This window comes from Pipistrellus hanaki, assembly GCF_964339955.1.
Source record: "Pipistrellus hanaki genome assembly, chromosome: 19".
Classification (NCBI taxonomy): Eukaryota; Metazoa; Chordata; class Mammalia; order Chiroptera; family Vespertilionidae; genus Pipistrellus; species Pipistrellus hanaki.
The window spans coordinates 6,632,529-6,657,913 of record NC_140521.1 but is presented as its reverse complement, the minus strand read 5'-3'; the positions used below and the strand labels follow the sequence as shown (position 1 = coordinate 6,657,913).

General features: G+C 39.5%; 1 protein-coding gene across 1 annotated transcript in view; it reads right to left on the bottom strand.

Annotated features, from left to right (window-relative positions):
* BRAP (BRCA1 associated protein) overlaps nucleotides 1–25,385 on the bottom strand; it is a 31,250-nt gene that overhangs the window by 3,516 nt on the left and 2,349 nt on the right. Inside the window, exons 3-11 of the mRNA XM_084868167.1 lie at nucleotides 24,236–24,419; nucleotides 22,709–22,898; nucleotides 16,580–16,693; nucleotides 15,404–15,552; nucleotides 13,502–13,577; nucleotides 11,423–11,561; nucleotides 10,691–10,800; nucleotides 8,000–8,089; nucleotides 1,619–1,722 (exon numbers count right to left, since the gene is read on the bottom strand). Coding sequence (XP_084724293.1) covers nucleotides 1,619–1,722; nucleotides 8,000–8,089; nucleotides 10,691–10,800; nucleotides 11,423–11,561; nucleotides 13,502–13,577; nucleotides 15,404–15,552; nucleotides 16,580–16,693; nucleotides 22,709–22,898; nucleotides 24,236–24,419 — 1,156 coding nt within the window. The remainder of the gene's footprint in view (nucleotides 1–1,618; nucleotides 1,723–7,999; nucleotides 8,090–10,690; nucleotides 10,801–11,422; nucleotides 11,562–13,501; nucleotides 13,578–15,403; nucleotides 15,553–16,579; nucleotides 16,694–22,708; nucleotides 22,899–24,235; nucleotides 24,420–25,385) is intronic.

The following is a 25,385-nucleotide window of genomic DNA, read 5'->3' as shown; positions in this document are numbered from 1 at the left end:
GAAGATTACAAAAAGTTTGCCTTAGCCAGTTTTGCTCAGTGGCTAGAACAATGGCTTGAGGACTGAAGGGTCCCAGGTTTGATTTTGGTCAAGGGCACGTGCCCAGGTTGCGGGTTCAATCCCCAGTGGGGGGTGTGCAAGAGGCAGCTGATGGATGATTCTTTCTTATCATTGATGTTTCTCTCTCTCTCTCCTCCTCTCACTTCCTCACTGAAATCAATAGAAATATATTTTAAAAAATTATTATGGGACCTACACTCAATGGAATACTACACAGCAATTACAAAGATCATGATAGAGCTAAATGTGCCAGCGTGAAAAAAACCTCCAAATCAGAGAATTTTACCAAATAGAATACGTAGTATTATTCTAATTGTGTAGAAAAAAGACTGTGTATGTGAGATATTTATATAGGTAGAGCAGATCTATAAGAGCAAATATTTACTGGTACTGTTAATAATTGTTACTTCCAAATATTGGGATCTAGAAAAAAAACCAGTTTTCACTTTTTCTTTTTAAACTATATTTGATTGATTTTTTTACAGAGAGGAAGGGAGAGGGATAGAGAGCTAGAAACATCGATGAGAGAGAAACATCGATTAGCTGCCTCCTGCACGCCCCTTACCGGGGATGTGCCTGCAACCAAGGTGCATGGCCTTGACTGAAATCGAACCCGAGACCCGTCAGTCCTCAGGCCGACGCTCTATCCACTGAGCCAAACCGGTTTGGGCATTTTTTTTTTTTTTTTTAAACTTTTGGTGAAGAGTTTCTGTTTGTGGTGATGAAAACATCTGGAAACAGATGGTGGTGACCAGTTGTACAGATTATGAAGTACTTAGTGCCACTGTACACTTAAAAATGGTAAAAAGTTTTTTGTTATTTAGATCTTTACCACACACAAAAAAAAATATTTTTAAAAATGCAACTTTTGACAATGGGTGAATGTGTGAAGGGTATACAGGCACTCTATGCTACCTTATAACCTCTGTAAATCTACGCTTACTCCAAGATAAAAGGTCTATTAAAAAACTTTTTAAGGAACAATTATCCTCCTTACATTTTTTTTATCCATTTGTCTGGAGGTAAAAATCCAGTGTTTTTTTTTTTTTTTTTTTTTTTTATTATAACATAGACCAGAAAGGAATTTCAATCAGCAATAACCATCTTCCCACAAAACAGGGGTAGAGTGATGGTCTTGCCATGCTATTCATGAGTTTTTTGCTCCGTATTCAACATCTTTTTGAATTCCAAAAAGGGCAGAACACATGCCATCTACAGTTTAGACAGGGTCTCTTTCCTATCATTTCTCAGCCACCATGGCTCAGAGAAGCTACAGGCTCTGGGCACAAGGAAATCACTTTCTACAGAAAAATGTGGAAGATATTTGCACATACAGATATCAGAACACTGCATTCCCTACCACATCCATATGGCAAGAAACACCATGATTTTAATAAATGGGAAGTCACAGTAAGTTTGCTCTACATAAAGGCAGACCTCTGAAAATCTGGTGACACACTTGAAAATGAGTATTTCCTTAGGAGTGAAGGAAGTTATCTGTTTTTGTTGCCTGTTTCAATAAAATGCCTCCTTTAAAAAACGGACCAATTATACCTACTTTCTTTCCATAGATTGCTTTTCTTTTAGAAGGTCATTTAGTCTGTGCTCCAGATTATCACATTTCTCAATTGTTTCTTTAAATTTGGTCTTCATATTGTTAATCTGAAAAAGCAAATAGATCAGTTTCATTTCAGAAAGACAAAATTATGTGGCATTGAAGCTAATTTCTCAAAAACATTTTTTCCAATTACCTGTGTATAACATGGACAAGCCAATTTTAGAAAAGGTGATATAATCATTTTAAAGAATTCCTGATATAGGAATAAAATATTTGAAATATTCTTTTTTTTTTTTTTTTTTTTTTTACTATTTTTCCATACCAGGATGAACAAAGGATCAGGAGCTGCTAGGGCCAAGTGAAACTGCTCAGAAGTAAAAGAAGAGTTCCATGCAATAGAGCAGGAGACGGTTTGTCAGAGACACTGGGATGAAGCCTCCCCTCCCATGATCAACTCACCACCGTTTCTCTCCTCCTGAGATTACATTCCCAAAACTGTTATCCAAATAATCCAAGAATCTCATCTAACCTATCAACGATGTGATAACTGATTCTGTTTGGGGTTCGTCACTCCAACTCACTATTAAATTTCTCATGTACCATAAGGCCATATTATGGTACATGAATCAGTTCTTGTTTTTGTTTTTTTAAATATATTTTATTGATTTTTTACAGAGAAGAAGGAAGAGGGATAGAGAGTTAGAAAGATTGATGAGAGAAAAACATTGATCAGCTGCCTCATGCGCACCCCCACTCGGGATGTGACCGCAACCAAGGTACATGCTCCTGACTGGAATCAAACCCAGGACCCCCGAGTCTGCAGGCTGACACTCTATCCACTGAGCCAAACCAGCTTCAGCGGTTCTTGTTTGAGTTAATTTATAAAGACAATATATATGGAACTAATTCATATTACATTGTCTTAAAAACTTATGAAAGTCCTAACTGGTTTGGCTCAGTGGACAGAGCGTTGGCTGAAGGGTCCCAGATTAGATTCCAGTCAAAGGCATGTACCTTGGTTGCAAGCACATCCCCAGGGGGGGAGCGTGTGGGAGGCAGCTGATGAATGTTTCTCTCTCATTGGTGTTTCTTTTCTTCTTCTTCTTCTTCTTTTTTTTTTTTTTTTAAATATATTTTATTGATTTTTCTTACAAAGAGGAAGGGAGAAGGATAGAGCTAGAAACGTCGATGAGAGAGAAACATCGACCAGCTGCCTTTTGCACACCCCTTACCGGGGATGTGCCTGCAACCAATGTACATGCCCTTGACTGGAATCGAACCTGGGACCTTTCAGTCCGCAGACTGACACTCTACCGCTGAGCCAAACCGGTTTCGGCTCTCATTGGTGTTTCTAACTCTCTCCTTCTCTCTCTCTTTCTGTAAAAAATCAGTTATTTATATATATATATATATATATATATATATATATATATATATATATATATATATAAAAACTTAAAAACTTATGAGAAAAGAAAAACTCTGCCATTTTATGTCAGATGGCAGCAATCCTAGCCGAGTCTACTGAAGTCTATCTAGGCCACATATGTCAAACACAAGGCCCGCGGGCCAAATCCAGCCCGCCAGGCCTTGCAATGTGGCCCGCACCGCGCTGTCATCACTGCACTCCGCTGTCAGTTTATGACATTGTCAGTTTATGACAATGGGTGAAAAACAGAAAGAGAAATGTGCTCCCATTGATAGAAACATGTTAGGCTGGATTTTAGATTTTGGCCCCTTCTCTGATTGAGTTCGACACCCCTAAATTCTAGGCAGACACTAGATTCACTCAGGTGTGAAGATTTCGGAAATGCCTCAACTCTACCGGTCTAACAACACGAGAAGATTAGGTGGAAGGGGAAGTAGTGAGGCTGGGTGAATCATGAGGCAACAGTCATAGGACCTGAAAGTAACTGAGAATTTAAATCCTATGGCCCAGGCACCTGCTAGGTGTTTTGTAAGTAGTATCTCTTTATAATACACCTATGATCATGTATGTCAACTTTTTACAGAAATGGAGGCTTTCAGGACGGTAAGGTAATACACCCAAGATTTACCCAGCTATAAAGTGTGGTGGGTCCAGAACTGGACCCCAAGCCTGGGTCCAAAGCCAAGTTCTAAACCTCTCTATAGCAAAGGAAAAGTGACCTCCCGGTGAGTTCTAAACTCAGCAGAGATCCAGGAAAAAGGGCCATTGCTTTTAACATTTACTTTTGAAACACTTGCCATATGGCTTGCCTAACAGGTCTCTAAAAGCATTGCCTCTCCCCCCTCCCCTCCCCTTTGTAAAAATATTTTAAAATTTATTTTAGAGCCGAAACCGGTTTGGCTCAGTGGTAGAGCATTGGTTCGATTCCGGTCAAGGGCATGTACCTTGGTTGCGGGCACATCCCTGGTAAGGGGTGTGCAAGAGGCAGCTGGTCGATGTTTCTCTCTCATTGACGTTTCTAGCTCTCTATCACTCTCTCCTACTCTCTGTAAAAAATCAATGAAATATATTTAATAAAAAAAATTTATTTTAGCCGAAGCCGGTTTGGCTCAATGGATAGAGCGTCGGCTTGGGGACTGGGGGGTCCCGGGTTTGATTCCGGTCAGGGGCATGTGCCTTGGTTGCGGGCATATCCCCGGTATGGGGTGTGCAGGAGGCAGCTGATTGATGACTCTCTCTCATCGATGTTTCTAACTCTCTCCCCCCCTTCCTCTCTGTACAAAATCAATAAAATATATTTTATTTTAAAAAAAATTTTATTTTAGAGAAGAAGTGACAGAGTGATAGAAACATCAATGATAAGAATCACTGATTAGCTTTCTGCATGCCCCTTCTGGGAATCATGGTCACAACCTGGGCATGTACCTTTGACCAGAATCAAACCTGGGACCCTTCAATCTGCAGGCCAACACTCTATCCACTGAGCCAAACTGGCTAGGGCTGTCCCCCTTTTTGAGTAATACGAAAATAACTGCTTTGGAGAAATTAACTTTATAGCTAACTACCATTAAGTTATAAAAGTATGCAATTAAAGGGAGATTTCTGACAGTTTTTCTATGTCATAAAAATAACCTTAAAATTGCTTTAATTCTAGTTTGGTATTCATTTTCTCCTCAATATTGCTTTAACATAAAAGACCACTAGGATCCTTTGACATTTTCTCCTAAACTGGTTCCTGTTAATTTAGGAGAATTGAAAAAAAAAAAAAATTTAGGAAAATTGAAAAGGACAGAAATGAAATCAAATTGTAATGTTTTGGTTACTAAAGAGACTTAAGCCGAACACATTTAAATCAAAATGTAAAATATCAAGCAACACCAAGCTTTCTAATACTGCTATAGATGATGTCACAATGGGCTAAACTAGTGCTTTTTAAAAAATTTCTGACCATTAGCTCAAAGTAAAAAACATCCAGGAACATAAAAAAGACACATACAACTGAAATAGGAGTTTCAGAAAACAGTATTAAATGTGATGCACTCTGATGTTTTACGCCTATCATATTCTATTTAATAAAAATGCCAGTTGTGGTCCACCAAACTCATTTCCCAGTCCACAGCTAGAGAAAAACTGTTTGAGAACATGAGGTTCAGAGAGAAGAGCGGTACCTTGAGGGGAATTCACCTGTCCTGACGGTACCTGTGTTCTTCATATGTGGCCACGTTAAAACTAAGAACCTTCCAGTGGGTAAGAGCTTCAGTTTTTAGAACAGACTGCTGACATGCTATAATAACTACCTAAGGCATTGGGGGACAGGAATAGTTATTATAATTGAAGTTCACAATCAATTCCAACCTTCACCTTTCCCCTCCCCCTTTCTATGAGGCCCATGAACAAGAATCTCTGTCAGTGAGATCCACGTCGGTTACTATTTAATCCTTGCGCAGCTGGAAGTGCCAGTGGACAGAAGATTGGTCAAAAGGAGGTCAGGGGCAGGAACAAAAGGCTTGCACCATCCATTACCTTATGAATAAGCAATATTCGTTATGAGAAAACAAAGCATTCTCTTCAAGCCCTTCAAGCTTTTCCTTTAGGGCCTCCGTATTACCCCTTCCTAAACGGAAACACAAGTTTCACAGTTTCTAGCTTCCCTGTCCCTGGACTTTTCATGGGCATGTGTCAGAGAATGCAGTTAATCCTAAAGAATCTTAAAAGGCAGAGAATCCTGAGCTTGGCTCTTAAGGGTCTGCATGAAGCACTCCATGGTCACGCTGGGATAGCCCGTGGAAAAATCCATTAGTGAGGCTGCTCAGGTTGCCAGTCTCCTCCCTGTAAGGCCAGAACTTGACATCAAGTGGCAGCGACTCTCCTGAGTGCTGTCAGAGGAGTGTCCTTCCCCCATGCACAATCAAGCCCAATTCAGAACTTGAGTGCCTCTGGAAAGGCATTTCCATTCCTTGGAATGGTCTTAAAAAGAATTTCATCCAGAACTTTGAACTAAACATCATTTTAAAGTTGGTATTAAGCCTTATGTTTAAAAACCCAGTTTCGCCAAAACCGGTTTGGCTCAGTGGATAGAGCGTCGGCCTGCAGACTGAAAGGTCCCAGGTTTGATTCAGGTCAAGGGCATGTACATTGGTTGCGGGTGCATCCCCAGTGGGGGATGTGCAGAGGGCAGCTGGTCGATGTATCTCTCTCATCGATGTTTCTAGCTCTCTATCCCTCTCCCTTCCTCTCTGTGAAAAATCAATAAAAAATATTTTTAAAAAATCTATAAAAACCCAGTTTCTCCTCATTTACAGGCATACCCGGAAACCAGGGCCCCTGGGCCTGGCATAAAGTGAAAGCTCAGCCCTGCCTGCTAAGCTCCAGGATAATCCTCTCAGAGGTGAGCCCCAAGCCTCGCTCTGCATTCTCCATCTGAAGGCCGAGTTACTGGTGGGGATTCACAAAATTATTAAGACTATCATTTAAAAAAAATCTCAAAGCCTGTATTTAATACTAAGGGAATCGATGAATTAAGAACACTGCCCGCAGGTTCAGAAAATCGACGAATTAAAAACACTGTCCTAATTATACATGAATCCTGCAGTGCTCACTGGTTTTCAAACTCCTTCTTTGGAACCCTATGGACTCCTTGTACATGCTGGAGACAAAGGGAAAAACAGGCAGGTGGAGGTTTGGGCCCCACATCTATGTTTCAACCCAAATCATACCACTTTTCTTTTAAATTTAGTGAGTGGCATCTTTTTAAAAATGGCATTTTTGTTAAAATCTGAAGACAATGCCTGAGACCAGCGATTTTTAACCTTTTTCATTTCATGGCACACATAAACTAGTTACAAAAATTCTGCAGCACATAAAAAAATGTATGCTTTGTGATCTGACAAATAAATAAATAAATAAATAAATAAATAAATAAAATATACACACACATTTTGATTCATTCACACCTGGCAGCTATTGTTGTATTGGCTGTTGTCATTTTTTGACAATCTAAGGGAAAAGAGGTCCATGCCTCTTTTAGGTATTCCATGTTTTAAAAATTCACACTGATGTGCAATGGAACACTGGTGGAAAATCACTGTCCTAGACCAATACGAAAATATGGTGACCAATGAAGTTCTAGCATTTCTCCCCAGTTTTGTTCCCACCAGCTTCGAGAATAATCTTGTAGCTCAGAGGCCCATGTTCAGCTCCCAAAGCAGCTGTTCCCAAGTTCACAAACCAACTGGCTAGCTCAAATTACAAATCCTCATGTATATACTTCTATTTTTTAAATAGAACTACACAAAGTACTAGAAAACTTTATTGAAATTAGCAAATAAACAAAACCCCAAACCCCCAAATTTAAAGCTTTTAAATGCAAGGTTTCTATTTTCCTCTCTCTCTCTCTTTTTTTTTTAAGGTACATGCTAAGTATTTTATTTCTTCCTTAACTTAGTTTGCTATAGAGCTCAGCATACAATAAGATTTTAATATATTCTTTTGATTTGATTTAGTAATCTTAGATGAGAATTCATGTCTGCTTCTCTCTCTTGTTGACTGCATTTGCATTTTTTTCTCTTCCTTTTCCTTTTTGACTAATTTCATTCTCATTGTGGTCTAGCTTGTCCCACAATAGTGCCTTCATAGGCTAAATCTCTAATATAATGAAAACTCAGGTGTTTACCACTTCTCTCTGGAATCCTTACCTAGAGTTAGGTTATTAAGGTGAGCCAAATGATTCCAAATTGTTTTCTTCTTTCCACTAACTCCAGCTTTAGTGCAATATAACTGACATACATAGAACAAAGGTTTCTTTTCAGAGGCAGAACAGTTCTTTACCTGTCTACCAGACTAAGAAGAAAGGTTCAATGATTCCTTTGTCTCTGTACTCTGCCTTTTCCCAAACCAACATCAGATTGCCCACGCCACGTGGCACTTCATCAGTCACTAAACTGGAAACTTACTTCTTCTGCTGTGTCCTTCTCTATCCGAACTATCTTGTTTTCCCAGTAGATTCGCTGTGATTCCAGCTGGCTTGTTAGTAAATATGAATACTGGAAACAAAAACAACAAAACGTAAGTCATGGTTATCAGTCTCTGAAATCCAATTAAAACTTTACTTTTAATGACCCACAGAAGAGTAAGAGTAGCCATCAGATATATACTACATCTTGGTTCTACTCTACTCTACTCACTAAACCACAATTACACTCCTGACCTCCTGGGCTTACAATCTAGTCAGGGACAAATAGGGAAATGTACAGTAAAAAAACATATGTTCCTGTTCAAACTGACTTTAAGAAGAACCACATGGTGCCCTAGCCGGGTGTGCTCAGTGGGTAGAGTGTAGGCCTGCAGACTGAAAGGTCCTAGGTTCAATTCTGGTCAAAGGCACATGCCTGGGTTTCAGGGTCAATCTCCAGTAGGGGGCTAGCAGGAGTCAGCCAATCGATGATTCTCTCTCATCACTGATGTTTCTCCCTCCCTCTCCTATCCTCTCTGAAATCAATAAAAAATAATTTAAAAAAAACTACATGGTTTTTAAATCAAAGGGTAACTCAAACCAGGTTATCTACCTACCCCATCCCTCTCAGCTTTTGGTTATGTGCCCTCTTTCTCAGTTCCCACAGCACTATGCCTATCAATATTAGCATTTATAACACTAGCACTTAATTACTGTTTGTTCTGCCTGGCGTCTTTGAAAGCAAGGGTTCTATCTTATTTCTATATCCTCAGTGCCTGGCACATGCTGGATGTTAAGAAACATTTGCTGCCTGACTACATGGATTAATGAACAGTGCTGGATAACTGCAGGGAAAGGATAGATGGCTTCTGACAGCAGGATATAGTAGGACTTCTGAAAGAAAGAGATTTGAGAGGGCTCTTAACAGATAGGAAGAGGAGAAAAGAGAGAGGTATGGTTCTGGAGAACTACTGAACCTTGATGTGAGCTGTGATGCTTAGGTCTCTTTAGAGGCGAAGTAGTACCAATAAGGCTGGGGTGTAGGGTATGGAGAGTTGGGGATCTCTGGAAGGCTCTGGGGTACCACACTGAGAATGTGGGCCACGGCTTGGTCAGATCACACCTGCATTTTGGAAAGACTATTCTAGGAGACTAGCAGAGATCTAACCATATTCTAGAGAAGAGACTGAAAGTGCAACAGAGGGAAAGGACAATTGGGAGAATGTGTGTGTGTGTGTGTGTCACAAGAATGTACACTCCAAAAGGGCAGGGAGTTTGTTTAACGCTGCATTCCCACCACCAGGAGGACTAGCTGACAGACAGCAACCCTCAATGAATATTCATTGAATGACATATAAATATTAACTATTATGGAAGAGTTACTCATTCTAAAAACTTAATGTAAAAGATTCTATGATATCCTATATATTGATAATAAAAGCCTAATATGCTAAGTGTCCGGTCATCCAGTTGGCCATTCAACCAATCAAAGCTTAATATGCTAATAACGTTAAGGCTGTTCAACTGCTAGTTATGACATGCATGACCACCAGGGGGCAGATGCTCCAACCAGTTGGTTATCTTGCTACTGGGACTGGCCAATCAGGACTGAGGAAAACAGGCCAGACACGCCCTATAGCCCTCCCACAATCCCTCCCCAGCCCCAATTGTGCACCAATGGGGTCCCTCGGCCTAGCTTGTACTCTCTCACAATCTGGGACTCCTCGGGGGATGTCGGAGAGCCAGTTTTGGATTGCCAGTGGAACGACTGGTCACTATGACACGCACTGACCACCAGGGGGCAGATGCTCAACGCAGGAGCTTCTCCCTGGTGGTCAGTGTGCTCCCACAAAGGGAGTGCTGCTCAGCCAGAAGCCAGGCTCATAGCTGGTGAGAACAGCTGTGGCTCCTGGACTGCGAAAGTACACAGGCCGAGCTGAGGGATCCACCCCCCCACCAAGTGCACAAATTTCATGCACCAGGCCTCTAGTATCCATATAATTTTTTTCAATATAATTTATTAATGGTAATAATATTAGCCTTATTTTAGGCCATTATACTGACCTATCAGAGCAAGTTTTTAAATGTCCATTTCCTCCCAAAATTAAGGTATTTGTTTTTAAAACAATTATTTTGAAATTTATATAAAATAGGACGTATGTTAAACTTCTTCATTAACATAAAATGCAAGTGACATCAATTTTATAGTAGATGGGATTTAGTAGTATGGAGAAAACATAGACTGTGCTCATTTTGTTGTTCCTTCAAATAAATGAGTACCCAAAATGGCTTTATGTATATAAGCATCAAATTCATAAAATGCCAGCCCAATATATAGGGAAAAGCACCTTGTAAAGATACTCATTCTGACCAAGTCTGCTCAATTTCCAACTGTTACTGTAATGCCAAGAGGAAGATTCTTAACTTCCAGTTTTAGAGCAGTACAAAGGACAACCTTAATACTCAAACTTGAGACAACTCAGAACAACACACTGAAAATAAGGCACAGTGAAACTTAAGACTTTCAGAGACGAAAATCAGAATAAAAATATATTAATAATCATTTATAGCAGAAATAGAACTTTAAAAAAAAAGTTGGCATGCAGAGTAAATGGTAAAATTAAAAACTTAAAACACCTGTCAAGTTAGAATAGTACAAAGCTATTCAGTAATTACTAATAACTTATCTTACCTCTAACTGCAAGGCATCTATTTTCTCTTCTTGGCAAGTATCACCCTCACATTCATACTGTACTATCTTTCCATCTGTTTTACTTGCAACCAGTCGGTGGACATAATTATCTAAAGAAAAGAATGAGTCAACCAAGTTATTTTTCTCTCAGAATGAAAAGGGTCTCCATACTATTTTAACTGACAAAATTTTTGTTTTCACAGATCTAAATTGCAGTATTTCTTTAAAGGTGAGCTAATCCTAAAAAATAATAAATAAATAAATAAATAAATAAATAAATAAATAAATAAAAAAATAAAAGTGAACTAGCCCTAGCTGGTTTGGCTCAGTGGATAGAACATCAGCCTGCGGACTGAAGGGTCCCAGGTTTGACTACGGTCCAAGAGCACATGCCTGGGTTGTGGGCTCAATTCCCAGTGGGAGGCGTGCAGAAAGCAGCCAATCAATGATTCTCTCTCATTATTGATGTTTCTATCTCTCTCTCCCTTCCTATCTGAAATCAATAAAAATATGTTAAAAAAAAAAAAAGGCATTTGAATTTAAAAAAGAGTGAAGGGCAAGAGTGGAAATATTAACTTTCTTTATAAGGTGCAATTCAGGCCAGTCATAGGAAATAGGGCTTGAGTTTGCCACAGCTGTCAGGAAGGTTTCAAGCTGTGAGAGAAAATAGATTCTGACAGAGAAGTTTTCATACAGAATGAGCCCAAATTAGAGAACAAGAGTGGTGTTCACCTCCAGCATAGTCCCAGACTCGATGGTTGGTGAGCTGCATGGCATATGTGTGCTGGGTTTCCTCAAAGTGCTTATACGCATGTCGACTTACATACCGTCCACATCCTATGTGGCCACATATTAAACAAATCCAAAGGTTCTGTCAAGAAGAAGGTATGATTTTAATTATCTAAAAATACATGACAGATAACCTCTCTGCTGTCTGAAGCTTTATTTTGTAGAAGCAAAAGTACTGTACTTTGTTACAGCAATCTGAACAGAGTAAGACACCAGCCATTCTCACTTCTTCCACCATCATACTTGAGTCTAAGCCCCCACGATTGCTGGCCTGGACTATTCCTGCCCACCTATATTTTGTCCTCCACACTGCAACCAGAGTGAACTTTAAAAATAAATCGATTAGCCGAAACCGGTTTGGCTCAGTGGTAGAGCGTCGGTCTGCGGACTGAAGGGTCCCGGGTTCGATTCCGGTCAAGGGCATGTACCTTGGTTGCGAGCATATCCCCAGTAGGGGGTGTGTAAGAGGCAGCTGGTCGATGTTTCTCTCTCATCGACGTTTCTAGCTCTCTCTCTTCCTCTCTATAAAAATCAATAAAATATATTTAAAAAAAATAAAAAAATAAAATAAATAAATCGATTAGATAATTTGTCCTGGGTCTGCTATATCCAAGCAGCTGGAATGATGTCATGAAATCCCTGTGGGCCTCCGTTCCCTTATCTGTAAAATAGGGATGGTAATGTCACCTATTCTCATAGGCTTGTTAAATAATTAAATGAGTGCATATCTCTAAAGCACTTAGAGCAGTCCAAGGATATAGTCAGCGCTGTTTGAACTTTTCAAATACAATAACTAAAACTCCCTTTCCTTCTCATTATACTTCAACTCCAGACTCCTTACCTTGAGTCTATAAGGCTCTACAATACATCAAGCATGTCAAACTTTCCGCCCATAACGAATATTTTTGCAGCCCAGCCAATATAACGGTATGTAAGAAACGTTTTAATAAAAAAATTTCATAACTTAATTTTTACAATATCCTGTTATACATAATTATTAATAACCAAGTACGTTTGCTAAGGATTGATTACTATAATCATGTTGCATTCATTTCCCTTCTGAGTCTTACGCATAGGTGCACCATTTCTCTCCACTAATACTAGCAGCAAATATTTTAGCAGGTGATTGCCACGTCATTAGTCTTATACCAAGTCGTTTGGTGTACACAACAGGAAATATTTCGCTTTTAGAAAACAAGAAATATAGGTTTATTTGCGTTACGCTTATTAATTTGTGCAATTATTCAGTGTCTGGCAAGTTAATGTTTAAGAAAAAATATTGATTTTTATTAAAATGTTCTATTATTTTATGTTAAGGATTACTTTTATTTCAGCCCTTTGTATTCAGCACGTCTCATCGAAATAAACCTATGTTTCTGCTCTAACCGGTTTGGCTCAGTGAATAGAGTGTAGGCCTGCAGACTGAAAGGTCCCAGGTTTGATTCTGGTCAAGGGCATGTACGTGGGTTGCGGGCACCTCCCCAATAGGAGGTGTGCAGGAGGCAGCTGATCGATGATTCTCTCTCATCGATGTTTCTAACTCTCTATCCCTCCCCCTTACTTTGTGTAAAAAAATCAATTATATATATATGTAAAAACAAAATAAAACAAAAAACCCTGTTTCTATGGAAAAAAAATTACATGACCTGCCCGACTCATGGTAAGAAGGGGGCTGACACAGAATAAGATTTAGAGCTGTTTCTATAGGAGGTTTGAATAAATATGTTTAAAACCCAAAAGTAAGGATGCCATTATGGGTCAATAATTTTTTTGTTCTGATTTTAATGTAACTCTATGCAAATAGCAAGGAAAAAATTCATAACTTAATAAAAGTGTAGGCTTTGAACAAAAAATAAAACCATAAAGTATTTTGCTTAGGTGTCAAATAGTTTTTATAGTTATATTTCTTGCCTGACACTAGACAAAAAGTCTCACAACAGTATTTCAAGCCTTGAAGGGCAGAAGAAAACCCCGGAACATTAAGGCAGTGTTCACTGTTCGTTCCCACCACTCATTACTTACTTCCTGAACACCACATTCAAAACACTTATTTTCTTCTACTGGCTCTGGCGTTTGACAGTACCGGCAAACAGGGCACCTATCCAGGACACCAAAAGATAATGATACAGATTAAATAGAAAACAGCTGTTATATAACCCAACAGTAAAAAACTGAATTTTAAATACTCCTCCAATATATTTTTTCATAACTAAAAATAGCACTCAAAACACACTTCTGAGCTATTTGCAAAAAACATGAAAAAAAAATACAAAATCTTGATAAAGCAGAGGAAAGGGAGCAATCTTGATCTGCCACACACCTTTTCCCACTCTCCTATCCAAAACTTACATAATCAAAGAATTAAATAATGGGTTAGAATTAGGGACTTGAGACAAGTTATTAATTTTTTCATGTCTGGTTACCCATAAAGTATTTTTACTTTAAATAATCTACCTTATCCCCAATTTGCAAAGATTTAAATTATTTAAAATGAATCCTGTCCTCTTAAGGTTGCTTTTAAGAGTTGAAACTAAACTCTAGTAAATTTCACCAAATTAAAAAAAGTCAGTCAATGTATCGATACTTCCTGAAATGCAGAAGACACTTTCTCATATAAGGAACACAATGTGGAAGAAGATACCAGCTCTCTGTGAGTTCTCAATTTTCAATTTACAAAATGAAATTTTGTAATAAAAACGGCAGCGAAGCCCTAGCTGGTTTGGCTCAATGAATAGAGCTTTGGCCTGTGGACTGAAGGGTCCCAGGTTTGACTCTGGTCGAGGGCATATGCCCGGGTTGCAGGCTCGATCTCCATTGTGTGGTGTGCAGAAGGCAGCCGATCAATGATTCTCTCTCATTATTGATGTTTCTCTCTCTCCCTTTCCCTTCCTCTCTGAAATCAATAAAAATATATTTAAAAAAGACAAAAAAATGACAGTAAAGCCAAACTCATAGAAACATAGGGTGGAAAGATGGTGACCAGGGCCCAAGGGATGGGAAAATAGGAAGATAAATAGGAAGATGTCAAGGGATACAAAATTTCAGTCATGTAAGATGAATAAGTCTGTAAAATTGGTCTATATCATGTGACTACAGTTGACAATACTATACTGTGTACCTGAAATTTGCTAAGAGGTATATATTCGGTGTTCGTAACACACACACACACACACACACACACACACACACAGAAATGGTATGGTAAAAGTATGAGTGATGGGTTATGTTAATTGGTGAATATTTAATATTTCACAAGGTATACGTAGATTGGGTCATCAAGTCATACACCGTAAATATATAATTTCTGTCAATTATACCTCAATAAAATTGAAAAAAGGGACACTGAAAAAATCCATTAACTTTTTTCTATTATACTCAAGACAAAGTAACTGAGTTAAGTACTAGCCATTAATATTTTTGTCAGATGGGCAAAGATGATACAAAGGGAATTATTACTGCGGCTAACTGAATTGGCACAAGAAGAAAGAATGCTCAAGAAACAATTAGTATCAGTTTGTTACCCAACTGCATAAATAAAACCAACAAAAGGAAATCAGAAGGAAGAACATAGAGTTCTTCTCACAGAAAAAGTCTGTGTTGCCCTATCCGGTTTGGCTCAGTGAATAGAGTGTAGGCCTGTGGACTGAAGGGTCACAGGTTCGATTCTGGTTAAGGACACATGCCGGGGTTGTGGGCTCAATCCCTAGTAGGGGGCTTGCAGGAGGCAGCCAATCAATGATTCTCTCTCATCATTGATGTTTCAATTTCTCTATCCTTCTTCCTTCTCTGGAATCAATAAAAACATATATATATTTAAAGTCAAATACTTGAACTGGTTCACTTTTGGTGGTAGCTATTTTAATTCTGGGAAAGGATAAGAGTGGGCTTTAATGGGGTGGAAGATGAGCTCACTCCTGTACTCACGTCGTGTCGTCCCAGCGCTGAAGACACTGGCTGTGGAAGCTGTGGTTACATAACGTGGTGAGGATGCCATTCACGGACTCATCCATGCGCTCCAGACACACGGTGCACTTGGGGAGCTCGGTCAGATCCATCACAGGGAGGCTGGCACCCTAGAGTGAAACACCTCACATAAGCCTCACACTTTACCTACCAGTTCTAATTTTTTAGAAACAACAGTTTTCCTTTTGACAACTGGAAAGGTATTCTCAACATTACTGATCTGTGCAAATAAGTTAAATTGATAAAGTTTTCATTCAAGCAACAAATACTGATTGAACACCTCCAATCTTCCTAGCACGGTGCCAGGCACTGGGGATACAGAGGTGAACAAAGCAGACAAAGATCCCTGCCCTCACAGAGCTGACATTCTAGGAAGGGAGACTGCCCCCAACGCTTAACAGAGAATCTAAAATATCACCAGAGTCCTAACTCTAACTGTAAAGGTCTATGATTCGAACAGAATACAAATGAAGAAAAGCAGCAGAACCCAGACGGCAGTCCTCTCTCTCTAAAATCAATAAAAACACTAAAAAAAAAATTAGGACGGGGATTAAGGATTGATATTTAAAATAAAAACACTTCTGCCGAAACCGGTTTGGCTCAGTAGGGGTGTCGAACTCAATCAGAGAAGGGGCCAAAATCTAAAATCCAGCCTAAATCGCGGGCCGAATGATTTACTGAACAGTCATAAACTGACAATGTCATAAACTGACAGCGGAGTGCAGTGATGACAGCGCGGTGCGGGCCACATTGCAAGGCCTGGCGGGCTGGATTTGGCCCGCGGGCCTTGTGTTTGACACATGTGGGATAGAGCGTCGGCTTGGGGACTGAAGGGACCCGGGTTCGATTCCGGTCAAGGGCATGTATCTTGGTTGTGGGCACATCCCCAGTAGGGGGTGTGCAAGAGGCAGCTGATCGATGACTCTCTCTCATCGATGTTTCTAACTCTCTATCTCTCTCCCTTCCTCTCTGTACAAAATCAATAAAATATATTTAAAAAAAATAAAATAAAATAAAATAAAAACACTTCTTTTAGGCTCTAGGCAATGTTTCATTGATCTAGAATACTAGTAGATGAAGTAACAACTTCATAACATTCTGATACGTATATTAAATGTAAGGATTATTTATACTTACATCTTCAGATTTCAGCACTTCAGCCCGTTCCACGTAGACCAGCTGGCAAACATCATCTTCTATTGAGTTGAACTGGCGGCCGTTGCATGCCATATAAAAACTATCTGCATCAGCCTAGGGAAAAAGGAAAAAATTCAGAGTCTGAAAGCGTGCTTTATATTCAAGATGCATAGCTTCAATTATTCTCTTCAATGTCTTTTAAAACTTATACTTAAGAGAGAAATCAATGGCCAAAAATAACATCTACAGAAGCAGGAAGCAGGTTCACAGGCTAATTGAACTCTGCAGCTCAAGATCCTACATCTCGACAATGTTTCCTGATACATGATAATTTTACTGGAACAAGCAGCAGCTACTGATGTGTAATAAGCGGACAGCTAGTATATTATAATTTTAATATTCAACCAGCAATGGTCAACATTTCCCTTGATAACAGTATTTTCCACCCTTCTAGCCAGCACTTTCATAGCAGCTGAAAGAAAAACACTTATTTTTGCAAAGCTTGGAACCAAATCCTAATGGAAGATGGTTAGGGAATAGTCATTTTCAAAATAAGTCAGCATCTATGATCGAAAAAATAAAGGACATGTGGAACTGGAATGAAAAGCTAAGATCTCTTCAATAAGCCAAGTAATAATGATACATAAGGATCCTATAAGGAAATTTAAACAACCCAGTGTGTAATACCAAAAACAAAACTCTTGGCTAAAATCAATATGAATGAGCCTATGAAATGCTAAGCCTCCTTCCCTTGGAATGAACAGATGGAATTAGAATAAAAAGTCCTTTGCAAAGGCATAAATGCATTTGTGAATATGGACACGAGTAAATCAAACCTAGACTAGCCTTAGTAGAAAGTAACAAGAGATGATTTCAGTTTTTAAACTCAGTCATTTTTATTTATTTATTTATTTTTACCATTTATTTATTTTTACATATTTTATTGATTTTTTTATTTTTTTGCCCCCCTCCTTCCCTCCCACTAAACTCAGTCATTTTTAGAGGCAGCTAGAGGCCAATGCTTGTCTGGGTTTCACTCCCACACGGCCATTAGCCCCAACATAGGAAGTTGTGTGCTTTGGCCCTATCGGTGTAGACAGGCTGCTTGTGGGGAGGAAGGGGATCTGCAAAAGGAAACGCCACATTGTTATCATCTAGAAGAGATGCAAGTCTGCAGCAGGCAAAAATCGTCCTTCAGGTCTACCTTCATGGGGTTCTGAATCTTCAACAGCAAAAGCTTGCAATAAGCTTTTCACAGCTTTAAATTTCATCCTAATGATGTAATCAAGTGTGGATTCTTGATTATTTATGCTTTCTTAATATGAGCAAGGGAGCTAAACAGCTGATAAAGGACAACCAATTCTGAAGTTATATTTAGAAGCGGCTGGGTGGGGAAGGGGGTTTTCTTTCAGGAAACAACATAGTGTACTGACTACAATTCATTTTGATGTCAAAATGTTAAAAGCTAGTTCTTGGGTAATACATTTTCTTTAATACTAAGAAGAGGCAATCTAATGGCTTCCCCCATTCTTTAAGAGTAATGACTTCTTCTTGAAATGTTTATAGATGAGGAAGCAGCACAGAGAGCAAATGGATTCATGTTCTGCGGGAAGTGACGGGCTGGAAATGAGGGCACTGGTCAGCTCTTCAGGGTCCCAGGTACCAGGAGCTGGCTGCAGCTATGCCAGGCTGAGCGGGAAGAGAAAGACCCATCCTTCGGCCTCCAGCTCTATAAATGCTCACTAAACAACTATGACTCCTCAGAGGAAGGGACAAGGTTTGTGTGACATGGGACATGTGATGAATTCTATTCAGCACCAGATAAATTAATCCTTTCTTGAAGGAGTTGTTTATACTGAAGTAATGTATTTTTTTGAACACATTGATCTCTTCTTTAAAATCTTGGTATTAGAAATGTAGCTTTACCTTTTCAAATATTTACTGAGTACCTAGCATATATCACACACTGTGCTAAGCACTAGGACAAGAGTAGAAAACAAAATACACATGGTTCCCACTTCAACCCACCACTGAAGTGCACAAAAGCATGAAGCTAACTGCAAAATTTGCACAATAAACAACTCTTTTATTTAAAATGTTTGCACTGTATAAAGCCCAAACTTTTAAAAAACCAGCTTTTGTTTTTTCCCTAGTCCTTGTTCCTATTGTTCCTGTCTCAGGATAAATTTGAGAAAAAGAAAAATCCATCATGATGATCACTATAGTAATGAAAACATACTTTTACTTCAGTGGTTGAGTGTAGACCCATGAACCACGAAATCATGGCTGGATTCCCCGTCAGGGCATGTGCCTAGGTTGTGGGCTTGAATCCCCAATGTGAAGGCAGAGGATCAATGATTCTCATCATTGATGTTTCTATCTCTCTCTCCCCCTTTCCCTTCCTCTCTGAATCAATAAAAATATACTTTAAAAAAGAGGGGTCTTCAAGGTTGCCCTAAGCATGCAAGTGAAAACGAGCCCACACACACTATCCTCTAAAGTTTTGTTCCTAAGAAATATGAAATTGAACCTCCTGCCTTCCTATATCCTGATGAATTATAAATTCTTTAATTAAAGACTAAATTTCCTAAAGGTCACAATAAACTTTGTAAGCACATCTCTTTATAATACCTCCAGTATAAAGCCGAGGCCAAAATAAGTTAATGAGATTATAAAAGATATAGAGAAGGGCACAAACCCAGGTTGCAGACTCAATCCTCAGTGAGGGCACGCAGGAGGCAGCCAATCAATGATTCTCTCTCATCATTGATGTTTCTATCTCTCTCTCCCTCTTCCTTTCTCTCTGAAATCAATAAAAACATATTTAAAAAAAATAATATAGTTAGCAGCCCAGGCTATGGAGTCAGGCTGCCTAGGCTTCAGTTCCCAACTCTGACAACTATTAGCCATGTAGCTTTGGGCAAGGGATTTATTCACTCTTGTTCCCACAATTACAAAAGTGACAAAACAATATCTACCTCATGGCATTGTTGAGAGGACTCAAGAAGCTAATGCATGAAAAGCACTTAGCACAGGCCTGGCATCTATCTAGGAAGTAAGTGTTCAACATTTGGTGGCCAAAAATTTAATAACATCAAGTCTTACACTAGGAGGTATTTGTAGGCCTTAGAAAGTCCCTGATAGAATGTGCCTCTGACCCTAAGATCCAGCATTTACAATCCTATCTAGTAAAAGAGTAATATTCAAATTGACTATCACTCCAATACACAACATGGTTGCCCCCAACGTGGTCAAAGATGGCTGTCCCCATGTAGACACAAGATGGCCGCCACAAGATGACCTGCAGGGGAACGGCAGTTGGAGGCAATCAGGCCTACAGGGGAGGGCAGTTAGGGGTGACACAAGCTTGCAGGGGAGGGAAGTTGGGGGGGGGACCCAGGTCTGCAAGGGAGGACAGTTGGGGTGACCCAGACCTGCAGGGGAGGGCAGTTGGGAGGAACCAGGCCTGCAGGAGAGGGCAGCTGGGGGCAACCAAGCCTGCAGGGGAGAGCAGTTGGGGGGGACCAGGCCTGTAGGGGAGAGTAACTGGGGGGGACCAGGCCTGCAGGAGTAGGCAGTTAGGGGTGACCAGCTGGCAGAGGTGGGTAGTTGGGGGGAGCCCAGGTTGGCAGGGGAGCAGTTAGGCATTGATCAGGCTGGCAGGGGAGTGTTTTAGGGAGTGATCAGGCTGGCAGGCAGGCGAGCGGTTGGGAGCCAGCAGTCCTGGATTGTGAGAGGGATGTCCAACTGCCCTTGAGTGGTCCCAGATTAGAGGGTGCAGGCTGGCTGATTGACATAGCATTTACAAATAACTGCAGGGGAGGGCAGTTAGGAGTGACACAGGCCTGCAGAGGAGGGCAGCTGGGGGCAACCAGGCCTGTAGGGGAGGGCAGTTGGGGGGGACCAGGCCTATAGGGGAGAGTAATCGGGGGGGGGGGGACCCCCACACATGGATTTCGTGCACTGGTCCTCTAGTACATAATACTACTCATGATACCAAAGTCAAGGGTTCTATCCCCATGGGGAAGAGAATGTAATAAGCTGTTTCAAAGTCTCAGAAAACATTCATCAACTTGAGCAACCTGCACTTGATCAAAAGACAGAGGTAAAGAGCCAGTGCATGAGTACAAAGAAAATATATTAACAGTAATAGAAAATTCCCACAGCTTTATGTGCACACTATGAAGCACTTGTTACAGGAATATTTATGGGTTTATTAGACTTCAGACTAACAAATCTATTATGTGTTTTTTTTTTAAATATATTTTATTGATTTTTTACAGAGAGGAAGGGAGAGAGATAGAGAGTTAGAAACATCGATGAGAGAGTGTCATCGATCAGCTGCCTCTTGCACACCCCCTACTGGGGATATGCCCGTAACCAAGGTACATGCCCTCGACTGGAATCGAACCCAGGACCTTTCAGTCCCCAAGCCGACGCTCTATCCATTGAGCCAAACCGGTTTCGGCTCTATTATGTTCTTAAACATTTTCTCCAACCTGTTTCTGTGATTTTTCCTTTTACTGATCGGCTTTGTTAAGTAGAAGCAGTAACTAAATTACTGCCATTATACAATTTCTTTCAGACAGTGACGGTCTTCCCTTTCCCAAACTTTCATACTCCTCCTATGATAAGAGGGGTACCCCACCATAGGAATTAAAGTGAGGGGTCAATCCCAGCTCAGTCATGTACATCTAGCTATGGAACCTTGGGCAAATCACCAACCTCTCTCTGCAGCTAGTTTCCTCATTTGTAAAATAAGGGTAACAACAGTACTTATCTACCTCAGAGGGTTTCTAGTGAGGATGAAATGAAATAACTCACATTAAGCATTTAGCACTGTGAATGGTACAGAACAAGTAGTCAAAAGTTTGCATATTATCACTATCTTATTGTTACCCTTACCAGGTTTAAAAAGCCTAACATACCACTTGCACATTGTTTGCAAAGCCCTTCAGTGACCTCAGAAGGTCTCTTGACAATGAAAGCAGTTGTTTAAGTGTTTTTCCATTCTCAACTTGTAGGATAGTTGAAACATTTGTTTTAAATGTCTCTTTCAATGGTAGGGTGCTTTGGAAGGTTAAATATAACAATTGTGCACCCTCTTGTACATAAAACTCCATTCTAAGTGTTCTCTTTCTGTAGCCATGAAACATATAACCCAACTCTCACTTCTCTTAACTTCCTTCCCAATACCAATGAATGGCTGCTACTGCTGTCAGCGTTGGATTTTCTATAATGAGGAAGAAGGAAATGCCTAGTGGCTCTTGTGTCATAGGCCCCTTTTCAGCCACCAATCTCAGTGATCAGTCAGAGACAAAGGCAATTGACCCTACAGGAACACCCATTTTTAACATTATGCAAATGAGGTGAGATGCAAGTAATTTTTGACAAAGCTGCATTTCAAAACTAATAGACAAATATAATAGGCTATTAAAAAAACCCACACAGATGGAATGAAACCTAAAGATAAGGTAGCTTTTTAATAACCTGGATAATACCTAAAGCTTACCTAATTTTTATATTCATATAGAAATATGCATGCTCCTAAGAATATCTAACATCTTTAGAACTGAGACACATAAAATATGAATTATAATGCACAAGTGCTTTTTAAAGCTGAAAATATCACCACTCTTTCAGTGTTTGTTTCTCTAATCTCTATTTCCAATCAGAATTGTAAAGCATCTTTAATACATCAAGGAATGTCACAAAATACCTCGTCACCAAAATTAAAAAAAAAAGAGATCTTATATTCTAAAATGTTCCAAAGAAGTTCTTTTAAAGAGAGCATAAAAGCAGGGGCACAAGTGTTAAAATGGCAAATTAATAATTGCTGTCAACTTTTAAAAGTTTGGAAACTATTGTTCTACTGGAATAGTTACTACTGGATAAAAAAACAAATACAACCCTAGATTTCATACCAAATCTGATTTATAAAGAAGTATGGGTATGAATTAGAAGATTCAGTGTCTGTAATGAATTTAGAAGTCATTCTAGAATTACAATAACCTAATCTAGAAGTTACGAATCTTAAGAGCAAAATGCTGTAAACCACACACAGCTAGTATTACACAGTTTCAAAAACAGTTTCTGTGGCAAAGAGATTTTTAATATCTTAACTTTTACCTGTGCACTAAACTTTATCAGCACCATATATTGATTTGGAGTAGAGTCTCTGATGATTTTCATTTGTTCAATTACTTCATTAAATGGGGCGACAAACTTCATAAGGTCATGACTGGTCATTGTAGCAGGGACTGTGAGAATACACAGCATGGCACTGCGCCTCACATCTTCTTTTAAGGAGGTCATCTTACTAATGAGACAATAATTAGACTGTCTTGAATAGACGTATAGTTAGTTCACACAACACTAATTAGACAACTTTTATGTCCAATAGGAAAAATAAAACATGTAAAACTTCACATATCAATTAAACAGCTTATTTTATCTGAAAATCCATACTACATAGGTAAATGCAGAATCCTTTAAACATATCTAACATGGAGTTTAAGGTAAACTTCAAAATGTTCTACATCATACGCAGCACTGAAATTTTTAATCATTAATTAAAAGCTTGTTATGGTTACAAATCTGCATTAGGCAAATTTGCAGTTTGTTTTATTTTCATTAGTTGTTCTTGTGTGTGTGTTTTTTTAAAATAATAATCTCTCACCCAGCTGGCATGGCTCAGTGATTGAGCATCGACCTATGAACCAGGAGGTCACGGTTCTCCCAGTTAAGGCACGTGCCCTGGTTGCAGGCTCCATCCCCAGTAGGAGGCATGCAGCAAGCAACCAATCAATGATTCTCTCTCATCGTTGATGTTTCTATCTCTCTCCCCCCTCCTTCCTCTTTGAAAATTTTTTAGATCTCTCATTGTGTAACTTGGAAGCACAACACTAACTCTGGACTTCTCTTAAGTGTTTAGAAGATAAAAGAGCTCTAAATATAAGAAAGAGAATTCTGAACCATGAAGACATTGTTTTCTGTAATAGCTGGAATGGGGGTGGGGAGGATTCTCCCTCACCATAATTTGCTTTTGAAATGGTGCAAACTCACTTTACCATAGCTATGATTCCATATGGCTACCTGAATATTCTGAGTATTCACTATTGCACTGTAGGAACTTAGCATCTGGGTTAGGACAAGGACAGTCTTTAAAGAAATCAACTACTAATTATCCCAGAAGCTTATGGCCCACCTAATAGATTTAGTCAAAAGCTTCCTTTCTGTTGGCCTCCGGTAAGCTTTCTGCTTGGACCACAGAAAAGGGTAAAAAGAGGTGGTGAAATTGCTACCCATTACCTGATTTCTTAGTTTCTTTTATAAAGATTTGGTGGGGATATGAGACTACTGCGATGTTATGGGTCATTTATAATTTTTCTTTGCTATCTTCTTTCCTTTCCATTTTCCAATCACCTTGCATCCCTACCTTCTCAGGTAATATTTTCCGAGGAGGGCTATTTACACCCTTCTTTTATAAGGAGAAGCTCTGACCCAATCTACAAAACATTTAAGAATTCTCTAACACACAATATATGAAAGTACTGTTTCTGAAGCTTAAAATATACACTTCCCTTCAGGGTAAAAGATTCTTTTCTTCCGTAGAGCAAAAACAGACCAACTCAAAAGGAAAAAGGTTTTTCTTACTTTGTCTTATATAGATGCATAATACCATGAACTATTTCAACTGATGGGTTTCCACTGAAGAATGAAATCTGGTCTGGAAGCTGTTTGGATGGAGAATCAGGAGTATTTACACTTTCTTTACTTTTCTGTGCAGAGGGGGATGCTTCTGAAGACTTTCTTTCTTCCACTGCAGCTTTCAGCTCATCTTTCACAAATCAAAAATTAGCAGATTATAAAATAATAGGAAATATGAAGGATTCTAATAAGATTAAAATTTTGAGTCAGAGTAATGAGCCCTGACAGAGAAATTGTCATGTATTAAGAACTATATTCACAGAACAGCCATGTTTTGGAATATCTCAACTAGAAAGTGCTCTCTCCTCCATAAAAATCCAATTACCGCCCTCACGGTGACTCTGACATCTATCCTATATAATAAAGAGCTAATACACAAATGGTCATGTCTTTGTGCCCTTGCACAGAGGCTGGGGGACCTGAGGCCGCATCCCCCCCTACCCCCAACCTGGTGGGGGCATGATGGGGCCGGCTGGGTCTGGGTCTCCTGAGATTTATAGGCGCACACGGGTGGGCGGGGACTTGACTCTGGGTCCTGCAGCACCCCCAGACTCTGACAGGAGGGAGATTTTCATATACATTTTACTAATTTTCTTTCATCTCTGACACTTCTATTATAGAGGAAGGGCAAATAGTAATATTAAAATATTTCCTCTAATTAATTCCCTTTTAATGTGCACAAATTTTGTGCACTGGGCCACTAGTGTGTGTGTGTGTGTGTGTGTGTGTGTGTGTGTGTGTGTGTGTATAAAACCTAATATGCTAAGTATCCAACTGTTCCGTCAACCACTCAACCAGTCCCTATGATGTGCATTGGTCACCAGAGGGAAGACATTCTGACTCGTGGGTTAGCTTTCTGCTGGCGTCCAGCTGGTCCCTAATCAGGACTGGGCAAGAGGAGATGGACACGCCCTGGAACCTTCCCATGGTCCCTCTGCAACCTCTAAAATATTTCTTCTTATTAATTTCCTTTCAATGTGCACGGATTTGTGTACTGGGCCTCTAGCTTTTTAATATCATAATAAAAGCAGGTGCCTTACATCATGCACTTTTAAATAGGACAAACATTCAGAGCTATTAAATTTGAAAACCAACC